Below are 27,827 nucleotides of genomic sequence, written 5' to 3' on the forward strand. Positions count from 1 at the left end.
ACATAGATTCGCTTGCCACTATGGTTTCTGATTTTTCTTTTTCTTTTACAAATAACATCATCCCATAAAAATGAAAGCAGCATTCGCGACTTATATACCCGAGAATTAAATATGGAGCACTTCTGAGCCGAGCATTCAAAGTGAGGATTAAATTGGAATATTACAAACTATAGTCCCGTCCCTCTAATTTCCGGCAGCCAATCACGTTGCAGGTCGGCTACATTTAAACGTGTGCGTCTTGTGATTCGCTTATGAAGAAGTTATTCATTTCTTAAGGCTCGATAAATACTTAATATAATCGCCCGCCATTTTAGCTCTTTCGTTGGTGTTCGCGAAAAGCACACGAAGACGGTATTTGCCGCTCAATTATTTGCTGAATTACATTGCGTTTGATTTATTATCATAGGAGCTACGACATGATAATGTTTAACGGTGTGGCAAATAGATTCCTCGCATGGTAGCTCGGCAACTTAACAACAAAAATGACGATCGATACTACCTACCTAGACTTTATAGAGCCTTCGCTTTCTAAGACGTAAGCAAAGAGGCGGAGTCACGCCGGAAATAACAGCGTTGGGACTATAGATCACAGTGGCGGCTGGTGGTTTGAAAATATGGTGGTGCACAATGGATATCGAAGAGGAGTTAAACATACTTTACTTTAAAGTTTAAAACCGTGTATACCTGAGGGGGTATACATATAAGGCTTATTTATATGCATTTAATAAATAAAATGAATAAATACAAGCATACCTATTTATACAGAAAGTCCAAAAGTGGAAGGGGTCGTGGGCGGAGCTCTCTATATTGCGATTTACCCTCATGAAAAACATTTGAGCACAGAATCGTCATCAGAATGCTACCAAGTACCAAGCGCAACATTTTAGTTCATAAAATTCAAATGCAGCTTTCGTAGGCTGTCGGGAGATAGCAGCACTTATTGTCAGAACGACAACTCTTACAACTTTAAAGCAAAATACAAGCTCCTTTATGTATTGTGCCGTTTGTGTGCATGTAGATTGAGAAAGTAATATACGAAATATGCGACTGTTCGTTGCACAAGCCGAATGAATACATTTTTCATGCTCATTACTTCGGACAAATGTCTAGTTGAAACAGATACTTTCCCAGTGAATTTAGTTTCTTCCGCACTGACGTTGGTGTCCATGTCAGGGAGTGCGACAAACCGTTCTCAATGAGGAAAGCAGTAGACCACGCCTCTAACCCCCCTGTCCCCACATTAGCCGAACATCTCTATAAACTACCTTTCATAGGTTTTCAACATCTTTACAAACCAAGAGGCTAAGGCTCCTGCAGACGTACTAAACAAGACGCCAGCTGCAGATAGTCATGAATGAAATTTGTAAAAAAAAAAATATATATATATATATTTTTTTTTAATAGTAACAAAGCCGGGAGATTAGGAACATTACTGGGGGGTGTACAAACCTGCAACCCCCTTGAGAAGCCGCCACTGATAGATCATAAGATTTGTCACTGCTATCTGAATTGTAAAATGTCCTCAACTATTTGACCAATGCGCGTCCAATAAAGTAATCGTCTGAACCAGCCAAGTTTGTAATATTGTCCGCAGTGGCTAATAATATTGAAATTGATCTGGGATTTTCAAAATATTCGCAGCTGACCAAGGAGGGTTTTGAGGCCCAACGGTTGAGGAACACTGACCTAAATACAGGGGCGGCCCGTCCTTATGTGCTACAGTGCTACAGCACAATGATAATTTTTGCTCAAATAATGTATTTGCAATACCATAGTATTTGATCTGCCATTTGACAATTTCCCGTGGTTATGTTCATGACGCATTATAGAGTGTTTAGTCTTCGCTCTTCGCTCTTGCGAAGCTAAAATAACTGCTCTGATTGGCTATTTTTACGCGGGGAAGTGCTGTAGTCAGCTTCAGCACAACACAGCTTGGAGATTACAAAAGTAAAGCGTAACGAAAGAATGCTTGTTTGTGGAGGAACTCGGAACTATGTACAAAGTGTTTGGTAATTCAAGTGTCCGACCGCTGCTGCCATCTATCTGGTTTTTGAGGTTCCTCCTGAATCAGTCAGTCTAGAAAATTGAAGCCAAGGAATTATGTGACAGTATAATTCAGGAAACTACTTATCGTTTCAGTCTTTAACCTACCTAGACGCAACAAAATTGTTAAACAGCAATTTTTTTGACAATTTTTCGCATAATTTTCTTGAACGCGAACTTGAAGTTGCTGTCAACAGCTATACTGTACTGAACAAAAGAGTGTTAAAGACACAACTTGGAGTTCTATATAGAAGACCCGACTTCCGAAATATAGATGGAGCTGTTCAATTGTTACAATACATAACATAGCCTCCAACAATTCACAGGATCCATTCTGTGAAGTAACCGAAGTTGTTAAATATTTTGGTTACCAAACCAATGACCACTGCTGAGCCAGAAAGATGGTTTTCTTTCTTTAAACGCATAAAAACGTTTTCAAGGAACACTATGTCCCAGGATCGCCTCATGCTCTTGCAATACTGTCAATAGAAAAGAGTATGATGTCCAAGATGGAGGGGTTTAACTCCAGGGTAATTGTCAAGTTCTGCAGTAGTAAGGAACGTCGTATGGATTTCATATTTCGTCTCAAATTAAGATAAATACATATAAGTGTGTACAGTAGGCCGATATAGAGATTGTAGCACACTCATTATTTTGACCACCAGCCGCTACTGCCTAAATAACCTGACAGTCGTGACAGTTTCCATCAATGCTTATATGTAAATGTGATCCCAGTTGCTACCTTGTAGAGCGGCAGGCAGATGTCGGCGATCCAGCGAATCTGCAGCTGCGGCAGCTCGTGCTGTCGCTCGCGGTCCATGAGCGCCTGCGGCTGGATGTGCAGCTCCTGGCGCTCCTTGTCGCCCTGCACCAGGAACTCGGCCGTGACGAGGCGCGCCACCCGCTGCTGCACGTGCCACGGCTTGGACGACGCCGCTATGTCCGACGCCGTCATCAGCATCGAGCGCAGCAGCTCGCGGTGCTCCTCCAGCCCCCAGCTGTACTGCCGCGACTCCACCAGCGCGAAGAAGCGCGGCCTCAATCTGCAGACATGGCACTCTCTATTACAACTATGGTACACCAGCGAATAGGGATTATAAAGAATGGACACTGAGCGAATTTTCCTCTGTTTTGTTTCTCTGTGCGCCAGCGGCTAGTTCCACTTTCAGGCGCTAGAGGTTAGTGTAATCGAGCATAGGCTAAGATAATAATTCAGTATAGAGTTGAGACACAGGATCCAAACATCGCCTACCTTATTGTATAATCCAGTAACGCTTTGCTTCAAATAAATTCAAGTTAACAGCTTTTCCTTATTTCTCAGTGACGAACTAGTTGTAATAATAATTTTTTATATATATTTGAGACATAATAAATTGTATTATAAAATAATATAATACATTATAAAATTAAGTATCGAATTCGTTTAATATTTGTATATAATATAATATAGATATATGGTTTTACTTCTCATAAGAGTTTTGTTTTTCCATTTTCAGTGCTATCAAATCATTACATATTTTAATTGTTGTTGGGCTCAACGTCTCAACTCTCATTATAAAGGAACTCTAGAGTCTAGACATTACAGTTAATGACGGATTTATTATTTTATGGATCCAATTTATTTTATTTGAGTACATAATGTACCTAGATGTATTAATTATATGTGTTATATTTCCGCTGTGTCGACTGCTAGCTGGTGTGATGTCAGCGCCAACTCTAGGGAGAAAGCAGAAACTCACGCTCTAGCTGGCTTGAAGATCATTGAAATCAGTCCGGCTACATCAAAGGTACCGACGTGAAGTGTCCATTCTTTATAATCCCTATTCGCTGGGTACACTCACAGTCTACTATAGGTTCGTTCCAACAACAGTCAGGAACCGTCCGTAACCATCGTGAGCATGCGCAGTACAGAAAAAGCGTTCCAACACAATCCGAACCAGTCCTGAACCGGAAACATGTACTGCAACAAGCTTTTGACACGGGTTCGGAACGGTCAGAAATAGTCCGTGGATTGAGGCATGTACGGAAGAGTACGCAAGACGCGCATGCGCATAAGCTCACCAACGTCTCCTGAATACTGAAGAAAGACATGATCGACTGTTCACATCAGTGAGGTTGAAGATGAAAAGTGACAGTACAGACGAATACTAAAATTAGAGATTTAATTTAAATTTTCGCCAAAAAAAAAGGGAATGGAAATTATTTGGGTATTGAAACAGTGAATTACAATTTCAACATGCAGCTTTGATTAAAAATATAATAAATAACGTACATACATTAATAATTAAAAAAAGAACTATTTTTAGATGAGAGTCCCCCAGTACACGACGTTGAATTATCGGAATTCTTGCCTTCCATATTTTTTGCCATCTTTTTATAGAAAATGATCGAAATTCTATTTTCTGCAATTAGAATTAGCTGCGAAACGATAATAATTAAGCATCCCGTTCTTAGCAAAGATGATCATAGTTATAGCATCTCTGGATTTAGTACATAACTATTCGCGAAAGCGTTCCAACAGCGTCCAGTCCAGTTTCAATCCCATAGCAGATGCTCAACTAGCGCATGCGCATAAGTTGGTACAGGGACCGTACATGAACTGATCCATGAACCGCTTGTTGGAACGAACCTATAATACAGTCGCGAAGCTCAATATGTAGTAAAAATGCAAACATGGGTAGTTGCCCACCACTAGGATCGCTACTTTCGCCTCATCATCGCAGCTCTCTCACCTAGCAGCCGACAAAATATGTTACACTTTCATTGTCGTGTTCTTTTGGAAAAATTAACACCTTCCTCCCAATATTGAAATATTAAATGCATAAAGTTAATTTATTATTTTAATGAAGTATATTAAATTTCACCATAAACTCGAAGATACCTGCAAGAAATAAGTTAATATAATTTTTGTTTGTGCAAAACGAACTGAAATTTACTATAATCGCTTCACTCATTCAAGATTATAGCGATAATTAACTATGAAACCAATAAATATTAATTTGCATTTCCCTTTACAACAATAATAAATGGAAATATGAATTAATGGAGTAACTTACGTGTACCGGTACTTGTAGTGTAGGCTAACGTAGTTAACAAAGTGGGGTGAGGTTAAGCAATAATAATCACACCAGAATTGGAAATAAAACGTGATCAATAAATTTTATTGTAACAGACTTTTTCTACGTCTCTAGTAAAGTAACAAATAAAAATAACAACAAAATTAACAGCTATAATTAAAAACATATCCTTTGAAAAAAAAAGTAGGCCTAAGCAATAATAATCCCACCAGAACTGAAAATAAAACGTGATAAATAAATTTCATTAAAACAAACTTAATTTTTCTACGTCTCTAGTAAAATATTATTATTCCAATTATTTTATTTTAGCCATTAACATTTTCATTACAAACAATAACGAACATTTCACAAGCATCAATGTGAAATACGCAATGAGCTAACACTCGATGGAAATACGACACAGTCCAAAGTCGACCGTGGACAGTCTATTGTTTCTAGTTGCTAACCGCTTGGAGCGCTTTATCACGAGATTTGCAAAAAATCACCTCAAGCTTCGCGACTGTATATAGTAGACTGTGGTACACTGGTCTTCAACGATATCTGATCTCCAACTTTCTGATCGTATAAGCGAACTTTCTAACCACGGAATAAATCACATTTGTCTTTATACTTCGAACCTGACGAAATGTGCTGAAAAAAAAAGTGTGAGAAAGTACGAGAAAAGAGTACGATCGTCCAAAAAATATGCAGGGTGGAAGTGAAATAACCTTGCGGATTGAAAAGGACGATAAGGTACACTGAACAAATTTATAATCACTGCATACCTAAGAATAGAAATTTTCCATTGTCACTTAAAAAAAAAAAATATTGATTTAATAGTAAAACCCACGCGCTATTTTGTTAACCACAGTATATAAAACATGCAGTAAAAATTTCATGTTCCTACTATCAAAATGGTGATACAGCTCTACGTAATTAGTAATAACCAGGCTTCAAGACTTCGGACCCGATAGAGCAGTTCAGTCGGAAATCCGCATAACGACGTACTGAGTATAGTGGTAAAGCGTACAATGGGTGGGGGTACTGTAGAATGAATGCCAACAAATACGCAAAGGAAAACGCTCTGGATTTGAAGGTTCTGACGAATAATTTGGTTTTCATATAAACTGTGTCTGAAAGTATTATACGGTTAGAAAAGTCAGAGCAAGAGATGCCGGAAGCCCTCAAATTAATTTAGAAAATGATGCAGAGAATTAATGAGACACCAAGTACACCGGTTACTGAACGTGTAAAACAGAAGAGGAAATCAATTTTATGTAAAAATAACGGATATGGAACATTGTGTAACATAAACAGCAAATTAGTGGACATAGAGTCACCCGAGAATAAAGGACTGTCTCTTAGAGACTGCAATGATGTTAGGTTTTTTCGTTTTGCTCCTATCACGTCATGCGACGTAGAGCTCAGCTTTCTACAGTACAAACTTTGGCAGATAACCGAAAAAGATTTACGTTTGAGACACTGAGAATTATTTTGTAGTAGGTACTGCAATCCGGTATTGTAACTGCACTTCATAAAGACGACCAATAGGATAAATGAAAAAATTAAAATTGCTACATGCTTATTTCCACCATTAACACTGTGTATAATTAAACACAAATGCTTATAAAAGACAGGCGAATAAATGCTTTTCACATTCTTTTGACATTGTCATTGTGTAATGTATATTTACTTTCAGAATGTACATATGTGTGTTTCCCCATGCTACCGTACTCTACTCTAAATAGCAGTGTTGTTACCTCAACACATCTCTATCTACCTGCAGCGAGTCAACAACCTATAGTGCATGCGCAGTAAACTTATTGTATCGGGTCCAAAGTCTCGAAGCCTGGTAATAACGTAGGGCAGATTTCGCAATTATTACTCCAGCTCCTGTCATCCACGTCAAACGTTATTTTCGTATATTGTATTGCATAATATTTGCATTAAGTTTGAAATTTCAGCAGTCTGATAACTTCGCCGCGAACACACGCTTCTCGTGATACAGAAGTAAAGGCTGGTTCACAATAAACCGGGAACGGAAACGACAACGAGAACGAGAACGGAAATATTGTTAAAATAAATGTATTTAACAATATTTCCGTTCTCGTTGTCGTTTTCGTTCCCGTTTTATTGTGAACCAGCCTTATAAGTTCAACGAACTCCGTAACCCGGTGTGTCTCGCTAGATGAACTGTTCTCCCTGGCGCTGTGTTGCAACCAACTCGCATCGTGCAATGGCTTGAATTTAGAGGTTTTCAAAATTAAATTTACACGAAAACCGTCAACACTATTGAAATACACCAAAGGGATAAATTATTCTTTATTAGATTTCGTATCGATATGGACAAAAATCACGATCCTAAACTCATAATAGTAACAGAATAAGAGATTGTTAAACATTTGAGAAAAAAATATTTTCTTCTGAAAAAAACTATTAACTTTCCATCAATATGGTATTGTGACGCCCACGTGAGATTCGCTCTCACGACCGACGAAGGAGAGGCTAATTCGGCCGTGTTTTGGGCGGGTTGCGCGCGCATCTGCCTCCTGGGGCATGGCTACGCGCGGTGAAGGAGGGGAGCAGCAGCGTGCGAGATGATTCGAGAATGGACACACGCGTCGAAATATCGCGAACTATCTAGAACTCGTACTTTCTCGCAACGATAGTTTAGCTATAAAAGAAGAAACGCGAGCGAACTTGAGCAGTTTCAGTTTATTCAGCCATTCAGTGAGTAAGCCAGAGCAAGCAAGCCAGTCTTGTGTACCGGAGTTCGACTCGAGTGTGCGTCCGCAACTGTGTCAGCATCCGAAGGCCTGAGTTCGAGTGCAGTGGACCGCAGTTGGAGGGACCTGAGTTCGAGTACAGTGGACTGTCTCTGAAGGTCTGTGGTTCGAGATACTGTGAACTCGAGTGACTGAGCTAGAAGAACTGTGAACTGAAAACTGACAGTTCTGATTTGTAAATAGTGCTTTGTAAATATTAGTTAAGATTAACAGTTCATTGTTGTTAACAGTCCAAGTAAATTGTCATTGTCGTTTGTGGAGTGCAATAACGAACACTGTGTTGCTGTGCGGAGAGCAAGTCCCATTGTTGACGGGAGTAAAGTTAAATTGTAGAGAGTGAATAGTTATTGTTGAGATAATAAAATTTCATTGTTGTTCAGTAAAAAAAATTACAATATTATAGTTTTTTGTTACATACAATATGAGCTATTCGCTCTAAAAATCTGCAAGGCTATTTCACTCCACGCTGTATATTATCGCCCTTAAAAATCCATCACTCTCTGAATCAAATGCATGCATAGAAACCACTAGAACACCGCTGGGATATGTGTATACTTACTGGAAGTAGACGGACAGATCTGTAGCCAGGATGCTGTGTTTCAGAACCTTCATCACCTTGGAGTAGTTCTCCGGAGACAGGCCAGAGAAGATGTTGTGACTCTGAAAACAATATTAAATTACCAGCATTTCACTTGCAGTAATTACACCGTCTTGAATTTGATTAAGTAAAGGATCGGAAGGATTCTAATTTAGAGTCGTTAATCTACTGGAGAGCGAGACGTCAGTGTTACTCCCACAACATCCGTTTCAATTAGCGAACTAGCCGAGTTTATCACAACAATTAAAACTTCAGCTGCAAAGCGGCACGTGCCATGAGTTTAGGATTTATCAATAATTTCGCTTTGCTTGCTCTACAATTTGACGTTCGTTCGAAATGCAGATAATAAACAAACATTTGATGTGAAATGTGTTACACACTGTGATATGTAACGTGATTTGTCATCTTATTGCACCACGTGCGTTCAGGACAGTCTGTTAATATGGAAATTAGAAAATTAGTTTCAGTTACTATCAAGACAATGGCGTCAACTTATATGGGCCCATGGGGTCCGAGTCCACCCAATAATAATAATAATAATAATAATAATAATAATAATAATAATAATAATAATAATAATGATAATGATAATTATAATTATAATAATAATAGTATATTATTGTTGTTGTTGTTGTATTGTCCTATATTCTTCTATTGTGCTGAACTATAATCGGCCTCTGGTTGTTGTGAAATAAATAAATAAATAAACAAATAAGTAAATAAATAAATAAATAGGTAAATAAATAAATAAGTAAATAAATATTTAAATAAGTAAATAAATAAATATGTAAATAAATAAATAAGTAAATAAATATTTAAATAAATAAATAAATAGGTAAATAAATAAATAAGTAAATAAATATATAAATAAATACGTAAATAAATAAATAATAAATAAATAAGTAAATAAGTAAATAAATAAATAAATAGGTAAATAAATAAATAAATAGGTAAACAAATAAATAAGTCAATAAATAAATAAATAATTAAATAAATAAATAGGTAAATAAATAAATAAGTAAATATTTAAATAAATAAATAAATACGTAAATAAATAAATAAGTAAATAAATAAATAAATAAATAGGTAGATAAATGAATAAGTAAATAAATAAATGGGTAAATAAATAAATAAGTAAATAAATATTTAAATAAACAACAAAATAAATAAATAAATAAATAGGTAAATAAATAAATAAGTAAATAAATATATAAATAAATAGGTAAATAAATAAATAAGTAAATAAGTAAATAAATAAATAAATAAATAGGTAAATAAATAAATAAATAAATAAATAGGTAAATAAATAAATAAGTCAATAAATAAATAAATAATTAAATAAATAAATAGGTAAATAAATAAATAAGTAAATAAGTAAATAAATAAATAAATAAATAGGTAAATAAATAAATAAATAAATAGGTAAATAAATAAATAAGTCAATAAATAAATAATTAAATAAATAAATAGGTAAATAAATAAATAAGTAAATAAATATTTAAATAAATAAATAAATATGTAAATAAATAAATAAATAAGTAAATAAATAAGTAAATAAATGAATAAATAGTTAGATAAATGAATAAGTAAATAAGTAAATAAATATTTAAATAAACAACAAAATAAATAAATAAATAGGTAAATAAATAAATAAGTAAATAAATATTTAAATAAATAAGTAAATAAATAAGTAAATAAGTAAATAAATATTTAAATAAATAAATAGGTAAATAAATAATAAAGTAAGTACGTAAATAAATATTTAAAGAAATAAATAGGTAAATAAATAAATAAGTAAATAAATAAGTACATAAATGAATAAGTAAATAAATAAATAAAAAAATAAATAAAGAACATTTTTTGCTCAATACTTCATTTGTTTTACACAGAAGTATTATGGTTATGGTTACTATGGTAACAATTTTTTTGTTGACACATTTGTTAGTCCTTGTGCTATAAAAACAGTTTTATTGATGAAATCAATATAAAACAAAATGGCCTTAACAGAAAATGAGAGAATTGAGATTCTATAATGATGATAGAATTTGGTGAGAGAAGACGTACACAATAAGAGATATGCACGATTTTTAAAGAAACTCATCCAAATCGGCCACATATTTCTCAGTAAACTGTGAGTAGAATACAAACGAACTTCGGAGAACATGACGATCTACCCGATCTTTTTGTGTTTATCTAGGTTCTTAGGACACTTTCCCTTTGAGATAAAATGCTTTCTTATGACTGCAGTATACTCACTTCACTGCTGAGAATCATAACTGCGTGATTGAAGTGGTGGTGCTCCATCGTGTTGGTTGTGCCGTACAGAAGCACCAGGGCGGACCCCGTCCTGCAGGACAAGAATCAACAATAAGCACAGAGAAAGGAAAGGCATCACTCTCGCTATAATTCCTCTGAAGGATCCAGTGGCCATAACTGAGTAGTCTGCAGCAAGGTTGGGACGTTACGCGTAAAAAAGGTTATTTACATTACAGTAAAATACGCGTAAATCATGCGTAATTAACGTAATAAATGTGAAATACGTAAAAAAAACCTCCAAGAACTTTTATTTTTAGTCATTCTTTGTTCAGTTTGTGATGAAAATTTACCGTTTGAACTGCCAGCATATAACTCGAGGCTACCAAATAATGTTTAAAAAAGTGGCGACTTTATAAGATTTTGCAATTCATACCGGGTGAATTGAAAGGTTTATACACAGAACTATACATATGGCCTACGACCAACAAAGATAGTACGGTAATGCTAGTGGAAACGAAAACTGAAAAAAATAAATTTATTAATGTTCTGACATACAAAAAGTCTATTCAGCCATACTTCCCAACTCGTTGATGATTAGTCATTAACCACATAAAATTTGGAAAATTATTACATTTAATGCGTTATTATGTTTAAATCATAATTTTTGCCTTACACTGTTGTATTATAAAAAGGCCTTTATCACTAGAATCGTTTATTTTTAAAACTCCACAAGTGACAAAAATAAAACTTTCGGGAAATCAATAAAAACTGTTTAGTTTAATTAATTTTATTTTAATTGTCAAAATGTATTTAACAAGTGATATTAGTTGCTAAATGTCAGGTTTATTCATTATTAGTTGTGTTTTATAATATAAATAAAGTCCCTCAAAAAATTAATTAGTTAGAATGTTATGGAGTTTTTCCAACAAATAAACTGAAAGTAAGCAAAGCATTGCTATCTTTCTAAGTAATAGACTGAATGAAAAAATATTTTTTTCTGCTGCAACAGACATTTTTCTTATCAGGACTTAAAAGGAATGAAGTAATTCATGTTTAGATTGTCAAAATCAATAAATGTTACAATTAATATTAGAGGAGAAAAATTCGCTCCGGCGCCGGGGATCGAAACAGGGTCCTTGGTTCTACGTACCAAAAAAAATCTTTACGTAGAATAAATGTTAGTGTATTACTCCGTGTATAAAACATCTTTCTACATTACGTATTTTACATGTAAATTACACGTAAAATACGTACAGCTTATTCACTCGCCCAAACCTGATCTGCAGACATTTCTGGGGTGTACAACTATCAATTCAGGACTTGTGATCAGTATCTATGTCTTTGTTTGTGGTGGAAATGAGAACCAATCTGGTATTCCTATCTATAAAGATGTAACTTATAGAGTGATATTGGACTCACTTTTCCTGGAAAGCGTTATTTGTCCCCCGATGGTCCAAGTCGTGGCAGAGGCAGCCCACGAACATTCCCAGCACTTCTAGGTCGCTGAACGTGCCTTTCATCTCGCAGCCCTGTCGGAAAGAAGAAAACAGCACAGTGTGACATTTAATTTTATTGTTTTTACCCTCATACAAACTTTCCAGTGATGACGCTTTCTCTAGCATATTCTAACATTGTATTCTTTAATGCACTGCAGACTTGGGTCTAATAGATATGTTGTTCAGATGGTTATCAACAAAGCTCGGAACTTGGGGACTTGTGTGTCGTGCGCACGAGTAAGGTTACAGGTACAACGTACACAAAGCTCACCCTACAAGTGTACAGGGACAGTCGTATGTACAGTACTAACAAAGTGGTCACATCGAATGACAGGAAGACGGACGAGGAAACTGTGTCATGTCGAAGCCAATGACATTCAGTGAATTGCAGGTAAACGACCTGTTTGAGGAATTAGAAAATACGTGTTATTGGAATGGGTATTATAGAAGTTTGAAAATACATTTTCTTTTTAATTTTAAGTACAGAATTTCGTGGAGGAATTCGGAGGAGATACATTATTTTCTTCGAATGGAGAGTTTATTATTTTGTAGTTGTGTTACACACAAACTAGAGGCTGAAAATGGGCATTCATTGAAAGACATTGCAACACACAAAAGCATAAGGCACACGTAGCATTATTGGAGCAGAAAGATGGAGACGAAAGTTCATCTACGAGTACTTCAAGTAAAGTCGAAAGTCATAGAGGACCTGCCATAGTAGTGACACACAAATTGAAAACTATCCTCGATAAAAAAAAATAGGATCTTCTTATCTTTCTCAGATATGAGATCAGCCAGCAACTGCTGAAAATCGAACAGAAAATTATAACAGTGAAAACATTCAGTGTTTTAAGTTTGCCTCCGTCACTTCATGTGACATGCAAATAATCGTTTCAAATCAATGTTTAACTAACAGGCGAAGAAATTATGGGTTCGAAAATCTTCGAATGTACGTAGTGATACACTGTAATAAAATGTACAGAAAGGAACAGTAAATTTGATATATTGCTCATGTTTATTTTTATTATAAATTCAACCTACCATAATACTATAGTGTTTTAGACAGAAATCACTTTTCTAGCAGACCTGAAAGTACTTCCATGCTGGAAGCGGGAGTTTGTTGATATTGGAGTCCGGTCGCTTAGTCACGTGCATAGACACAAGTCCCCAAGTTTCGAGCTTTGGTTATCAAATGATAAAGAATCAATCATCAATACATTTTAGGGACTACACCTAGTTTTATCTACAGCCCGGATGTTTGGCAAAAAGCCTTTTTTACTGGGTAGAAGTAAATCATTATTTGCATAGATATAAATGTGATTTGGGATAAATCAAAGTGGTAGGGCCAATTTTTATTTTGCCTATTTTGCCTTTTTAAGGTGTTTCTTGCTAATTCAATAATAAATGCCCTTTGTTTGTCATTTTACAGCAGTATTGCTTGTTTATTTGCAATTTTCTAATTAATTGTAATGTAATGTGTATGCCATTTATGGGTATATTATATTTGAAACAATGACTAATTTTACTAACAACAGTAAATAAAAGTAATTTATTTCGGTGCTTAATCTACTAATAATCATGCTTTAATACTATTGGTGTAATATGAATAATGATCGACAATCCACAGTTACAAATATAATATTGTCATGTCTTCACGATACCAACAATCAGCTTTATAATTTTAAATATTAATCTCGTTCTCATAGAAGTTGTCACGTAGCATTTCCAATTATCTGCTTTCATATTTTCAAATCTTACTGTTACAATTTTGTGCTATACGTGTTTATTATTGTAGGAGAAAGAAATATGAGTAAGGAACAGTCAGTTATTGTCGGGTGACAGAAGGTATAAGATCGGTTAGCTAGAATGCCTAAATTCAGTAAACCATTGCAAAGTAAACTTCATGCTTACGTTGATGAATTTGGTGTCCATGTGTTTTCAACCGATGGAACATTTTTGTTATAAGGTTTGTGAAAAGACATTTAATCACGAAGAAAGTATTTTATAAGTCAACATGTGTCAACTACGAAGTAAAAAGGTGTGTTATGTTGATATAATTTAAAGTTTTTGCTAAAATATAACCTTTTCAAAATTTATAATACCTTTTCAAAAACTGATTGTGCATTTTTTTACGTTTTTTTGCCTTTTTTGCCTGCCTATTTTAACTGTTATAAATGCTAAACATCCGGGCTCTAGTTATATCAAATGCGTAGGATCCAGAGGAATGTTTCTTTAAAAATCCCAGTGGAATACGACCTAGAATTTTGTCTATGGTATTTTGTGACTTCCTGTATATCTCTTTAATAAGACATAAAAAAAATTAATCTTTGTGTTGTATTATGAGCAGTAAGATCTTTTCATAATTGCTTTCATCAACTTGAATACATAACGAACTAGCTTGAAATTCAATTTAGAAAATATCTGAGAGCGCTTCTCGCATTCCTTTGTGATGCTAAGCCATAATTTATTGGCTTGGCATATTCCATTATTTCGATCTCAGTTTCTGCTGCGTGAATTACGGAGATGACAGGAACCGAAAATTAAGGCGTGGGGCTGAGACAAAGCACAACGATTCTACTCTGTTTGAAAGCAGAATAATTAGACGCGACTTATGTGCAACTGAACTCGCTCAAGAAGCCTGCATAAAGTCTGCATACTTGATTAGCAACTGAAGGCTTTAAAATGAGAATTCAACGATACATTCTGACAAAATAAATTATTAAAAGATTGTGCGATGTAATTTTCCTCCGTTGTGGTTCAAGTTTAGCGTTTAGTGCTACAAATGCAGCGAATCTGGGTTCAGTTCTCGCTAGGAAACCTAATGACACTATGCGTACAGATCTCGTATTATATTTCTACATCTGTACAACGTCACAGTTAGCAGTGAGGAGAAAGAAAGCAATAGGTTGTACTGGTCTCTGAGAAAAGACATGAATAAACTCTCATCTTACACTCAAGTAAGCAGTGACTAGAGCATTGGAATGAAGACAACCACATATATTTTATTTTACTTTTTAGTACTCTTTTTAAGAGGCATATTGGTCCGACAAGTTAGCATATAAATAAAATAAGTATAATAAATCCTTCAATCGTGAATATGTTAGGAGAAAACACACAGACGATTAGGGAAAACACGGAAATTTTACTTGAAGCAAGTAAAGCGGTCGGTTTGGAAGTAAATCCCGAAAAGACAAAGTATATGATTATGTCTCGTGACCAGAATATTGTACGAAATGGAAATATAAAAATTGGAGATTTATCCTTCGAAGAGGTGGAAAAATTCAAATATCTTGGAGCAACAGTAACAAATATAAATGACACTCGGGAGGAAATTAAACGCAGAATAAATATGGGAAATGCCTGTTATTATTCGGTTGAGAAGCTCTTATCATCCACTTTGCTGTCCAAAAATCTGAAAGTTAGAATTTATAAAACAGTTATATTACCAGTTCTTCTGTATGGTTGTGAAACTTGGACTCTCACTCTGAGAGAGGAACATATGTTAAGGGTGTTTGAGAATAAGGTGCTTAGGAAAATATTTGGGGCTAAGCGGGATGAAGTTACAGGAGAATGGAGAAAGTTACACAACACAGAACTGCACGCATTGTATTCTTCACCTAACATAATTAGGAACTTAAAATCCAGACGTTTGAGATGGGCAGGGCATGTAGCACGTATGGGCGAATCCAGAAATGCATATGGAGTGTTAGTTGGGAGACCGGAGGGAAAAGACCTTTAGGGAGGCCGAGACGTAGATGGGAGGATAATATTAAAATGGATTTGAAGGAGGTGGGGTGTGATGACAGAGACTGGATTAATCTTGCACAGAATAGGGACCGATGGCGGGCTTATGTGAGGGCGGCAATGAACCTTCGGGTTCCTTAAAAGCCATTTGTAAGTAAGTAAGTAAGTAAATCCTTCAATAACTGTCTATTTTAACTTAATGAGTAATACAAGAAATTACATTAGGTCATTACACAATAAAAATATGACTAGCGCTTTCGCCAATTAAAATGGCATCTTCAGATCTAATTAGCATGTGGTAATGTTTTAAGCATGAGGTTTAATTACTACAACTACCACGCCTTTTTCAAGTTATTATTATCACATTGTTTTCTGTTTGTGCAGTCATTCATATAATGTTGTAATTATCTCACATAATGTATTTTATCATATTTTATTATGTTGCTTTTTATTTACGTCTTTATGCTTAAAGCATTTTTATATGCTAATTAGACCTAAAGATGCCATTTAATTGGCGAAAGCGCTAGTCATATTTTTATTGTGTAATGACCTAATGTAATTTCTTGTATTAACATTAGGATTATTGAAGGATTTATTATACTTATTTTATGCTCGACCATGCCGAAATGTAGTAATTATACACCTGGTAGCAGTCCTTTAATGCATATCATTAAAGTACACCTATTTATTAAAGTTCAGGTTTTCGATTATTTTCGGATATGGAATCGAAAGACAACTAGGGAAACGTCAAGGAGGCTGGAAATCCAATACTGTCGCAGAAGGTTATGTTCTGTTACTATAATAATTAGCGTTAATTGTAAATAATATTCAAATAAATTCAATTTGTCATCTCGTTTTTCAATTCTAAAGAAATTTCCAGGTTATATCAAAATTAATGTTCATGTTATTCTCTAGATTATACTCGTATCAAGGTCAATGACACATTCGTTCCTCGGAAAAAATCAATACTTTCGCGTCTGCGCACATCTCACAATTTAGGTCAGTTCCGCTCCTCACTTACATAACCATAACATGAATACTTATGAATAATTTCAAGTTAGAAATATGGTCGAGCATAAAAAGTCGTATGAAACTTGCCTATAATGGTAATTAAGACGCTCGTATGAAAATTATGAAACGCGTCTTAGTTACTACCATTATAAGCTCGTTGCATAATGTACTATTATTTTATTTTATTTTAGTACTCTGTCAAAAAATAATCCACTATCACTTCCTCGTAAATCTATCGTTTTTGCAAATTCTTATAATTGTCATACCTATACTTATCTAACCGCATCATTACTATCACAGGGAACTGAAAGACAATAATATCGAAGACCGCTACACTCATAGGCGGAGAGAGAACCTTTCCTTGGGGGGGGGGGCAAAGCAAAACCATAGAATCCCGATATAACGAGGTTATGGGGGATATCATATACTTCCTCCCCTATTATAGCTTGATCGTATACAACCCAAAACCCAAAAACTCAACACACTAGAACAATATGAAATATACAGACACACTAAAACACAACCTAATCAAATTATCAACACACAGATCAATTTCAGAACACACACACTATTTGACACAACTCTTCATCATATGAACGCACCCACACAACAGGCAGCGAAGTTGAGATGGTGCCGAGACACAGAAGGCTCTGAGGATGGTGTCAAGTAGCACCGAAACAGCTGTAAGCCACACATGCTTACATAATTAACACGAGTAACATCGCCATTTAATCAATTATTTATATTCATGTGTTAAAAGTAGTGTACGAAAGATTCAACATGGAGAAAAAATGAGTTCAGATAAGTTTGGGGGGGGGCAGTGCCCCCCCCCATAACTCCGCCTATGGCTACACTCAACATATCTTACACAAGTTACATAGTGTTCGCCAGAAAACAGGTTTCGCCCAAGTAAATACCATCGCTCTTCTACTGTTATAGATCGAACGCGACTGCCGAGAAAATAATGTGTACATTCACCTGGATTGAGCGTGAGAAGGTTTTATGTTGCCAGTATGGACAAATAGCACAGGAATTCATAACTCCCCTGCCACTTTTCTTTCTACCCACAAGCCACTATCGTCTGCGCTGTGTTAATGTTTACAGCATAATGAATAATGTGCTGTTTTTGTATTACTGAAACTGTGTGTGACTCACCATGAGGATTGCGAACATAACTTGAGCCACATTGAAGGCGTGTCTCCAATTGTGGTACGGCACGTCCCTATAGTTCCTCTTCACCGTTATCAGGAACCGGTACAGCGTCTGCAACATCGGATTAACCAATAAAAATAACAATAACATGTTATGAAGTCGGGAGGGGGGAATTTGGATTGATTTCGCGACTTTACAAGGAGCTTGAAGGCCTATAAAGCTCTTCTCTTCCCACACAACCACTGGAAATAAAATATTTATTATCGACTCTCGCAATATCTGAATAGGTTAGGTATTCATAAATATAAAAGTATTAACATTTTGAATAATTTCAAGGGAAAAATTGTTCCGGGGCCGGATATCGATCCCGGGACCTCTGGTTGAACGTACCAGCGCTCTACCCGGCCCCGGAACAATTTTTCCCTTGAAATTATTCAAATCTGCTTTACAGGGAGCTTCACCTGAAAGACTAGATTTGCATAATATATACGTCACTGTGTACGTTAACAGAAAACCACAATTCCAAGTCACACAGAGATTGTGTGCACTCGTTGTGGGTCTCTGGCGTTTCGTCAGCCCACGCGAGTTGTGTGGATATAAAGGGAAAAGTTGAGACGATGTCGGATGGAGTTCCCGGGTAGCTCAGTGGTAGAGCGCTGGTACGTTCGACCAGAGGTCCCGGGATCGATACCCGGCCCCGGAACAATTTTTCCCTTGAAATTATTCAAATCTGCTTTACAGGGAGCTTCACCTGAAAGACTAGATTTGCATATTAACATTTTGTTTCAGACCTCTTGTGACATTACTATAGATAATTATTATGATTTTAAAACAGTTCAAGCACTTATTTATTTAATCATTTATCGTCTAATAATTACAATTTTGAATTCCTTATGCCTTAATCATCTGCAGTCTTTAATTTTGTAAGGTTTGCACTTTAGCTACGAAGGAAAGATATTTTCTGAATGCCTAAGTAGTTTAATATGACAAAAGAAATTCATGAACGTGGAGAGAAAAATTAAGGTAATACAAAACCTTGTCAAGGAAATTCTCATAAATATTTTGTAATAACACTAATAACAGTGCAGGAAATAAATCATGGTGTTCAGCAGGTCTTACCTCTTTCTCGATATTAAACCTCTTCACCAGCCCGAGATCCAGGAACATACTGACAGCTGCCAGCAACATCTCGTCATTGTCTAATGAGAAGTCATCGAAAGTCAAGGAGTACAGATTCAGTTCATCTGCGCAGGGAACAGGTCTGTCCTGTAACAGAGAAACCACCACAATCAGTGTTGTCAACTTCTTCAAATAGATTTCGGCTAAATAGCTCTTAGAATCTGCTAAACTTGTGAGAAAATCTGCCAGAAAAATTGTTTTGTATATAATTCTACTGCTTGTTCAGTTCAAAGTGTGTCATGGCTCGCTGTATGCCGTCATGTGGCTAGCCGATGAGCCTAGACAATTCAATCTTCCTACACTTCCGCAGAGGCGTATTATCTACGTGCCAGAAAAGTTGCCTAACAAATACGGCGTTCATTCTGAAGAGTACTTACTGATACGTACCGTAACGCCGGTAGTGGCAGGAATGTGAACTGTTTGGAAACACATACTGAGGCGAGTTTTTTCTTACTGCCGGGATATGGGGAGAGGGTTAAGACGATTACTTACGTATTTGTTAACATTAATTTCGACGGTCAACGGAGCATTTGATTTGTGTTGTGGAATGTTGCCGTACGCAACCGATGATAACAAATACCCTGCGTACGACTTTCCCGCGCAAAACACAGTTCGAAAGAGGTTATGGTAGCACATAGACCGTACAGACCGCCATCTGTTGCTACGACGTTCAAGTTATACCGTACACGTTCTCAAGTTCAGATTGAACGCATTGAATAATAGGCAACTTCTCTGACATAAAAGCTGAAACTCGCTTCAAATCGCTGACTCATAACAGTGACGTCATGACACACTTTGAAATGAACACCCAGTATAACCCTGTTTATTGTGAAGAATTAATTTTTTCAGTCAATATTATAATATTATACTGTAAGAAACTGAGAACTAGCAATTTTCACATAATTCACACATTTCTCAGCAGATGACATGAATTTTTTTAAATTTGGTTATTTAACGATGCTGTATCAACTACGAGGTTATTTAGCGTCGATGAAATTGGTGATAGCGAGATGGTATTTGGCAAGATGACGCCGAGGATTTGCCATAGATTACCTGACATTCACCTCACGGTTGGGGAAAACCTCGGAAAAACCCAACCAGGTAATCAGCCCAAGCTGGGATCGAACCCGCGCCCGAGCGCAACTTCAGACCGGCAAGACGAATGAAACATTGTTCTTTTTCCAATTCCAGTTCCTTGTTAAGCGACTCAAGATATAGATCACAATTACCTCTTTATGCATCATTTAATATACATAATTTCAATTCAATGCGTAAGAAAAATTCATATTTCGGGATTATCCACGTTTTATTCTAGAAATGCTCTGCTATTTTTAAACATCGATTCAAGGTTTGATGTCATTTCTTAGTATTCATTATTACCTTCAATTTACTGATTACTTAATTTATAATTTTATTCGTGAATAGTTTTACTAAATATCACCACGGCATGGCGCGTCCTCAGGTTGCGGATCGAGGAGACGGCCTCCAGATATGGAGGGTAGCTGTGAATATATTGAATAAGCAGTCGCGGACAGCCGATGAGGGGTGGTCCTCCAGCTTGGGGGTTGAGCGAAGGGCTAACAACCCATAACAAAACAGCTTGTTACGAAACCTTCAAATAAGATAATATTAAAATAGATTTGAGGGAGGTGGGATATGATGACAGAGAATGGATTAATCTTGCTCAGGATAGGGACCAATGGCGGGCTTATGTGAGGGCGGCAATGAACTTCCGGGTTCTTTAAAAGCCAGTAAGTAAGTAATTAAGTAAGTAACTATAGTTTTACTAAATATCACGTGAGGTTTTCATTCCTTTTTGGATAAATTATCGACAAAATGAAAACCTCTTTTGATGCAACCTATAAAAATCCCGAAATTGACTTTTCAGTGCAAAAACAGTTTCTCATTATATTTAAAAAAAGAGGAACTTATTAAAAACGTGAATCCACATCAAAGAACATACAAAGTAAGATTTTTTTTCTACATTCCAATTACCTGTTAGTTACCGATATTTCAAAGCGATTTTTCTCTCGGTCCACTACCTGAGTTCCCTCCCGCCTGTACAGAAATAAACACAGCTCCGACCTGTCAGATGTGAGCCTACACTTGTGTTGTCACATGTTTTATTCAAGGCCTCACCTCAAACTACATCATATTGCAGGAACCGCGCATTTCTCTACGAAGGTTTATACGGACAGAACTTTGTTTCACAGCTGCTCTAGATTACCATTTGATTTGGCTGCTGCCTAAAGGTAATAAACATTGCATGTATATTAATCTTGCTTCAAGGCTTTGTTGACATCCGTAAAGGCTGCTTTCATGTCTGGAATTCTGGTAGTATATACGCAAATGTTATTAGTTCGAGCTTTGACTATGTAGGCTAATACTGGATAGTTTTACAAGAAATTATCGATTCTCTGTTTTTGCTGGAATGTGGACTTCAAAGATTATTAGATATTGCCATTGGTTTCCTTTTTTAGTCTGAATTGTAAATTTTAATAAAGGATTTCTGCGTAACTATGAAACAAAATTAGTGTCCTACGACAGTACGAAAAAATCATGTATGTTCTACGCACCGATTTCAGTTCGTAAAGCGATCTTTTACAGAGCTTGTTCAGAAAAACAATTCCGAATATTGTAATCAATTTACACGATGGTAGGCCTATTTACTTCACACATTACTGGAAAAATGTAATGGGCCTATTCAATGTTCAAATTTTCTTCACTCACAAAATGTAAGTAAAACACTAATAGGCCTATATTCTCCACAAATGCCTACGTAAAGGTTACACATTCAAGGTAATAATGCAATTGAAGACTGGGCATAGAAAAGACTAAGTATCAAAGAAAGAGATCCCCTAAAACATGATTTTCTTATGAAAATGTAAATTTTTCCATTCGTTCATGCTATTCTATTTTAGTCCATCCCATACTATCCACTCATATCCCCTCATGCTATCATATTTTATTGTATCCTATTGGCCTTCTCTGGTGCTATACTATCCTATTCTACCCTTTTCTGTTATCCTATCCAATCGCATCCTATCCTTTCCTTTCATGCTATCCTATACCATACTATCCTCTCATGCTATCCCATTCTATCGTATCCTAACCTCCCATGATATCCTATCCTACTTTCTCCTTTCAAGCTATCTTGTCCTATCCTACCCTATCTTAGCCCAACCTATAATATCCTATCATATCCCCTCATACTATCCTATCCTCTGGTGATATACTATTCTATGTTATGATATCCTTTCCTTTTATGCTACCCTATGCTATCCAGTCGCGTCCTGTCCTACTCTATCCTATAATATCCTATCCTACCTCTTTATATTATCCTATCCTATCTTAGCTCAACCTATAATATCCTATCATATCCACTCATACTATTCTATCTTATCGTAAATTGAATTAATCTGTTTACTTTGTATTGTATATGTTTGTATAGTTTTGGCTGATTAATTGTATATGCTTTAAATTGAATAGTAATCTATATAGCTCTATTGATAAATTGTTTATGTTTGTAATTTGAAGTAATTCGGATGATATGTATTATCAATTTCTGTATATCACAACTGATTGAATTGTTTATGCCTTAAATTGAATTAACTGACTTGCTATGTATTATATTTTATAGCTCAACTGATGAATAATCGTTTGGGTTTGTGAATTTAATAATCTGATTGGCTATGTATTGTATATTTTTAGTAGAGTCATCGATGTAGCTCAGTCGGCAGACTCGCTGGCCTGCTGATCCGGAGCTGCGCTCGGGCTTGGGTTATATCCCCCGTTTGGTCTGATTGATTGGTTTCTTCCGAGGTTTTCCCCAGCCGTGGGAATGATGCCGGATGGTCTATGGCGAGTCCTCGGCATCACTTCACTTCACCCCCGTTTGGTCTGATTACCTGGTTGGGTTTTTTCCGAGGTTTTCCCCAACCATAAGACAAATGCCAGGTAATCTGTTGGCGAATCCTCGGCCTCACTTCATCTCACTATATCTCGCCAAAAAATTGTAAAAATTGAAATTAAAATTGTAAAAAAATTGTAATTGTAATCTTGTAAAATTTTGACTTGTTCCTCATCTTAAAGCTTCATTGCTAATGTAAGATCTATGGAATACAATAAATGAAATGAAAAAAAAATATCATATTCTATCCTCCGGTGCTATACTATCATATCATACTCTATCCTTTCTTTCTATGCTATAATACTATTCTGTCATGTTATCTTATGTAGTCACATCCTATTTCAGGCCTGCACAAGGTTTGCGCTCTCCGAGCCGGCTCACAGCTCATGAGCGGAATGCAGATATTAGCTGCGCTCTGTATAAGGGTGGACTGGAAGAAGGGGTGATCTCGTACAATAAATACACAAAAGGAAGTACTATTACGAGTGTTTATGAAATGAATTCCCGTTCAGTGTTTGGACTATTATTAATTAATAAAGAAATATTTATTTTACAGAAATAATAGAAATTCTATAGCTACTTAAATGTACAATATCATTTTGTTATATTTTTATTTATCAGTACATCAGAACGAGGTTTTATGCTGTTGGCAGCTGAAAGGAACAGTAGCCTACTGATCGTAATAAAACATCAGTTACAGATGTTCGATGCCTGCCTTTATTAAAGTTGATTAGGCCTATAGAAAACAATTGCTCATGAATATAAATGTTGAGCCAAACATAGCAATCATTTTCACAGCCAGCCTGTGTAGTCGTGGATATTATTGCTAATGTTTAGTCTTGTAAAACTCAACCAGGCTAGAAGTATTATTCAAACGATCTTTAGCCCTTAGGTCACATTGAAGATCAATAAGTTCGAGCTGTAAATCGTTAAATGTTAAATGTTATGTTCCGTCTTTTAGATTCCTCCATACTGTACTGTAGCAGTAGGTAAGCAACGTGAAACAATTACCGAGAATAGGCCTACACACTGCACTCCACTAGATAACTGAGTGGTCGTTTCCCCCTCCTCTACCTATAGCAAGTCTATGTTATTTTGACGTATCTTCCTCTCCGTCTCGGCGAGCGGAAAACACGGCTCTCCCTCTCGAAAAGAGCGCACGCGCTCGTTGAGCGCTGTTTTTGCAGGTATGTCCTATCCTATTCTATCCTCCCATGATATTCTATCCTACCCTCAACTCTCATGCTACCCTATCCTACCTTAGCCCATCCCATACTATCGTATCATATTCCTTCATGCTATCCTATCTTATGATGAGTTGCCTGACCTAACGTGTTGCAAATATTTAAATGGAATGTGTTCCACTGTATTTATATTTTCTTTCTTATTTTTATTGTGTAATCATGTAAATCGTATTTATCACTTAACGTCAATATGTATCCCACTGTGTTGTTTTTTTATTATTAATCTATTTTTGTGTACATTTTATTCAATTGTCGGTTTCTGGTTTAATTATGTGAATCCTACTTACTTACTTGTAATCTAATACTAATATGTATACTAATGTCTTTATTTTTATTTTTACTGTGTACATTTTTTATTGAATTATCGGCTTCTGTTTTTATGTGATTCGTATTTGATTTTAACAACATTAATACGTATTCCACTATGTTTATTTTTATTTTATGAGGTAAATTTTTATGTAGGGGAGAGTCGGGTAGTATCGGACATCGGGTAGTATCGGACAGTGCGTTTCTTTCATCTACCACCATATGGTAGTACCTGAATGGCATGGTTACGTTTCTCTATGCAACATTACAGAAACATAACCATGTCAATCAGGTACTATCATCGTGTGGTAGATGAAAGAAACTCACTGTCCGATATTACCCGATGTCCGATACTACCCGACTCTCCCCTAACTACCTCTTTTGATCTCATTATGTACCTAAATTGTATCAGTATGTATAGTCCCGTCGCTCTTATTTCCGGCAGCCAATCACGTTGCAGGTCGGCTACATATAAACGTGTGCGTCTTGTCATTCGCTATTGATGATGTAATGAATTTCCTATGGCTCGATAAATACTTAATATAATCGCCCGCCATTTTGGCTCTTTCGTTGGCGTTCGTAGAAATCAGACGAGGACGTTATTTGCCGCTCAATTATTTGCTAAATTACAGTGCGTTTGATTTATAATCATAGGAGCTACAACATGATAAGGTTTAACGGTGAAGCAAATAGATTCCTCATCTGGTAGCTCGGCAACGAAAGAACAAAAATGGCGAACAATACTACCTACCTAGACTTTACAGAGCCTTCACTTCCTAAGACGTAAGCAAAGGGGAGGAGTCACACCGGAAATAACAGCGACACGACTATAACTACTTAATTCCGATCCAGTTGTATGTTCAACTATGTAAGCAAGTTTTAATCCTGGTTGAGTGTAAGAGAAGGCGTTACGGCCTTAACTTTGCCAGGTTAAATAAAGCCATTATTATTATTATTATTATTATTATTATTATTATTATTATTATTATTATTATTATTATTATTATTGCCGATTACGTGAATCTTAGGAGAACATCCACAAACGATTAGGGAAAACGCGGAAATTCTAATTGAAGCAAGTAAAGAGATAGGGTTGGAAGTAAATCCTGAAAAGACTAAGTATATGATTATGTCTCGTGATCAGAATATTGTACGAAATGGAAATATAAAAGTTTGAGATTTATCCTTCGAAGAGGTGAAAAAATTCAAATATCTTGGAGCAACAGTAACAATTATAAATGACACTCGGGAGGAGATTAAACGCAGAATAAATATGGGAAATGCCTGTTATTATTCGGTTGAGAAACTTTTGTCATCTAGTCTGCTGTCAAAAAATCTTAAAGTTAGAATTTATAAAACAGTTATATTACCGGTTGTTCTGTATGGCTTGGACTCTCACTTTGAGAGAGGAACAGAGATTGAGGGTTTTTGAGAATAAGGTTCTTAGGAAAATATTTGGGGCTAAGAGGGATGAAGTTACAGGAGAATGGAGAAAGTTATACAACGCAGAGCTGCACGCATTGTATCCTTCACCTGACATAATTAGGAACATTAAATCCAGACGTTTCAGATGGGCAGGGCATGCAGCACGTATGGGCGAATCCAGAAATACATATAGAGTGTTAGTTGGGAGGCCAGAGGGGAAAAGACCTTTGGGGAGGCCGAGACGTAGATGGGAAGATAATATTAAAATGGATTTGAAGTAGGTGGGATATGATGGTAGAGACTGGATTCATCTTGCTCAGGATAGGCACCAATGGCGGGCTTATGTGAGGGCGGCAATGAACCTCCGGGTTCCTTAAAAGCAAGTAAGTATTATTATTATTATTATCATTATCATTATTATCTTATCGTATCCTATTCTCTGATGCTATACTGTACTATTATATTCTACTCTTATGCTGTCCTATCCTCTTATGGTAACCTTGATCATTTTAACCGTCAGTAACATTATCAACTGTAACATTCCCATACAGTGCGACAGATTTTCTGTCGTTATTAAGCCATAGACTGCAAAATAAGTGCTCATCGTATCCGGATATGTTGTTCACACATGAAATATGTTGTCGGGGCTGCAGCACATCAATTGAACACCCCACCTTACAGCAGACACACTGACTAATTTGCAAAAAGCATCAATCACAATAAAACGGTATGGACACGGACTACTTTTTGTAACGATAGCAACATCGAGTCAAATTACGTAATTCAATTACTTCCAACTGAACAGTATGGAGCCAATACATAAACCGAGCTGTCATGTAATAATTGTTACTGTGGCGCTCGGTGTAATGCTCTTTACAGCTAGCAGAGGTCAGTCAGCACTTCGATCGCATCGCTGTGCGATATGTACATACCTCTAAGGATGTAATAGCTCTGTGTAGATCACACAGAATCCTCAAGTACGTGATATTTCGCTGCCTGTTTTAAAGGGAATAGATACAGCATCTACTACCAATTTGAAAGGAAATATACGATGGCTTGCCACTCATTAGATATATTACAGTAGAATCCCGCTAGACCGAACTAATTGGCACCGGAGGCTGTTCGGATTATCGAAATTTCGTATTAACCAGGAACATAATAAATAAATAAATAAATAAATTACAATTAGTTTATTAATAGTTCACAAGAAAATATTACATATACAAAATAATAATTATAACTAATTTATACATCATTCGTAGTTTCAAAAAATATAATTTAATAACGAATTTTTATCATATAAATATTCAACTTATGTTGGTTCAACTTGCACTTACGTCTAGTTTTAGTGCACGTTTCGACCAATCGCGTTTATTTTAAACCATAAAACTTATTTCTTTGCTAAATTTGAAATTCCCTTTTAACTCTACATCATACAAGTGTATATAAATCGTCCATGCTGCTATATTCATCCAATTATGTTCTATAAGAGACATATTTATATTTAATTTTAAGCCATTGTTTACATATTAACTGACTATTTCATATAATAAAATTCGCATTCAGGTTACTGATATCGACATAAAGTCAACATACTGAAATAGCTGAAACGGTACATTCT

At 35.9% G+C, this 27,827-nt stretch overlaps 1 protein-coding gene across 1 annotated transcript in view; it reads right to left on the bottom strand.

The window, feature by feature from the left end:
• LOC138702947 (dual 3',5'-cyclic-AMP and -GMP phosphodiesterase 11A-like) overlaps positions 1-27,827 on the bottom strand; it is a 434,576-nt gene that overhangs the window by 22,584 nt on the left and 384,165 nt on the right. The window contains exons 13-18 of the mRNA XM_069830369.1: positions 19,262-19,408; positions 18,146-18,253; positions 12,159-12,268; positions 10,740-10,830; positions 8,445-8,545; positions 2,786-3,086 (exon numbers count right to left, since the gene is read on the bottom strand). Of these exons, the coding sequence (XP_069686470.1) occupies positions 2,786-3,086; positions 8,445-8,545; positions 10,740-10,830; positions 12,159-12,268; positions 18,146-18,253; positions 19,262-19,408 (858 nt within the window). The remainder of the gene's footprint in view (positions 1-2,785; positions 3,087-8,444; positions 8,546-10,739; positions 10,831-12,158; positions 12,269-18,145; positions 18,254-19,261; positions 19,409-27,827) is intronic.

Source organism: Periplaneta americana, chromosome 7, assembly GCF_040183065.1.
Source record: "Periplaneta americana isolate PAMFEO1 chromosome 7, P.americana_PAMFEO1_priV1, whole genome shotgun sequence".
Lineage (NCBI taxonomy): Eukaryota > Metazoa > Arthropoda > Insecta > Blattodea > Blattidae > Periplaneta > Periplaneta americana.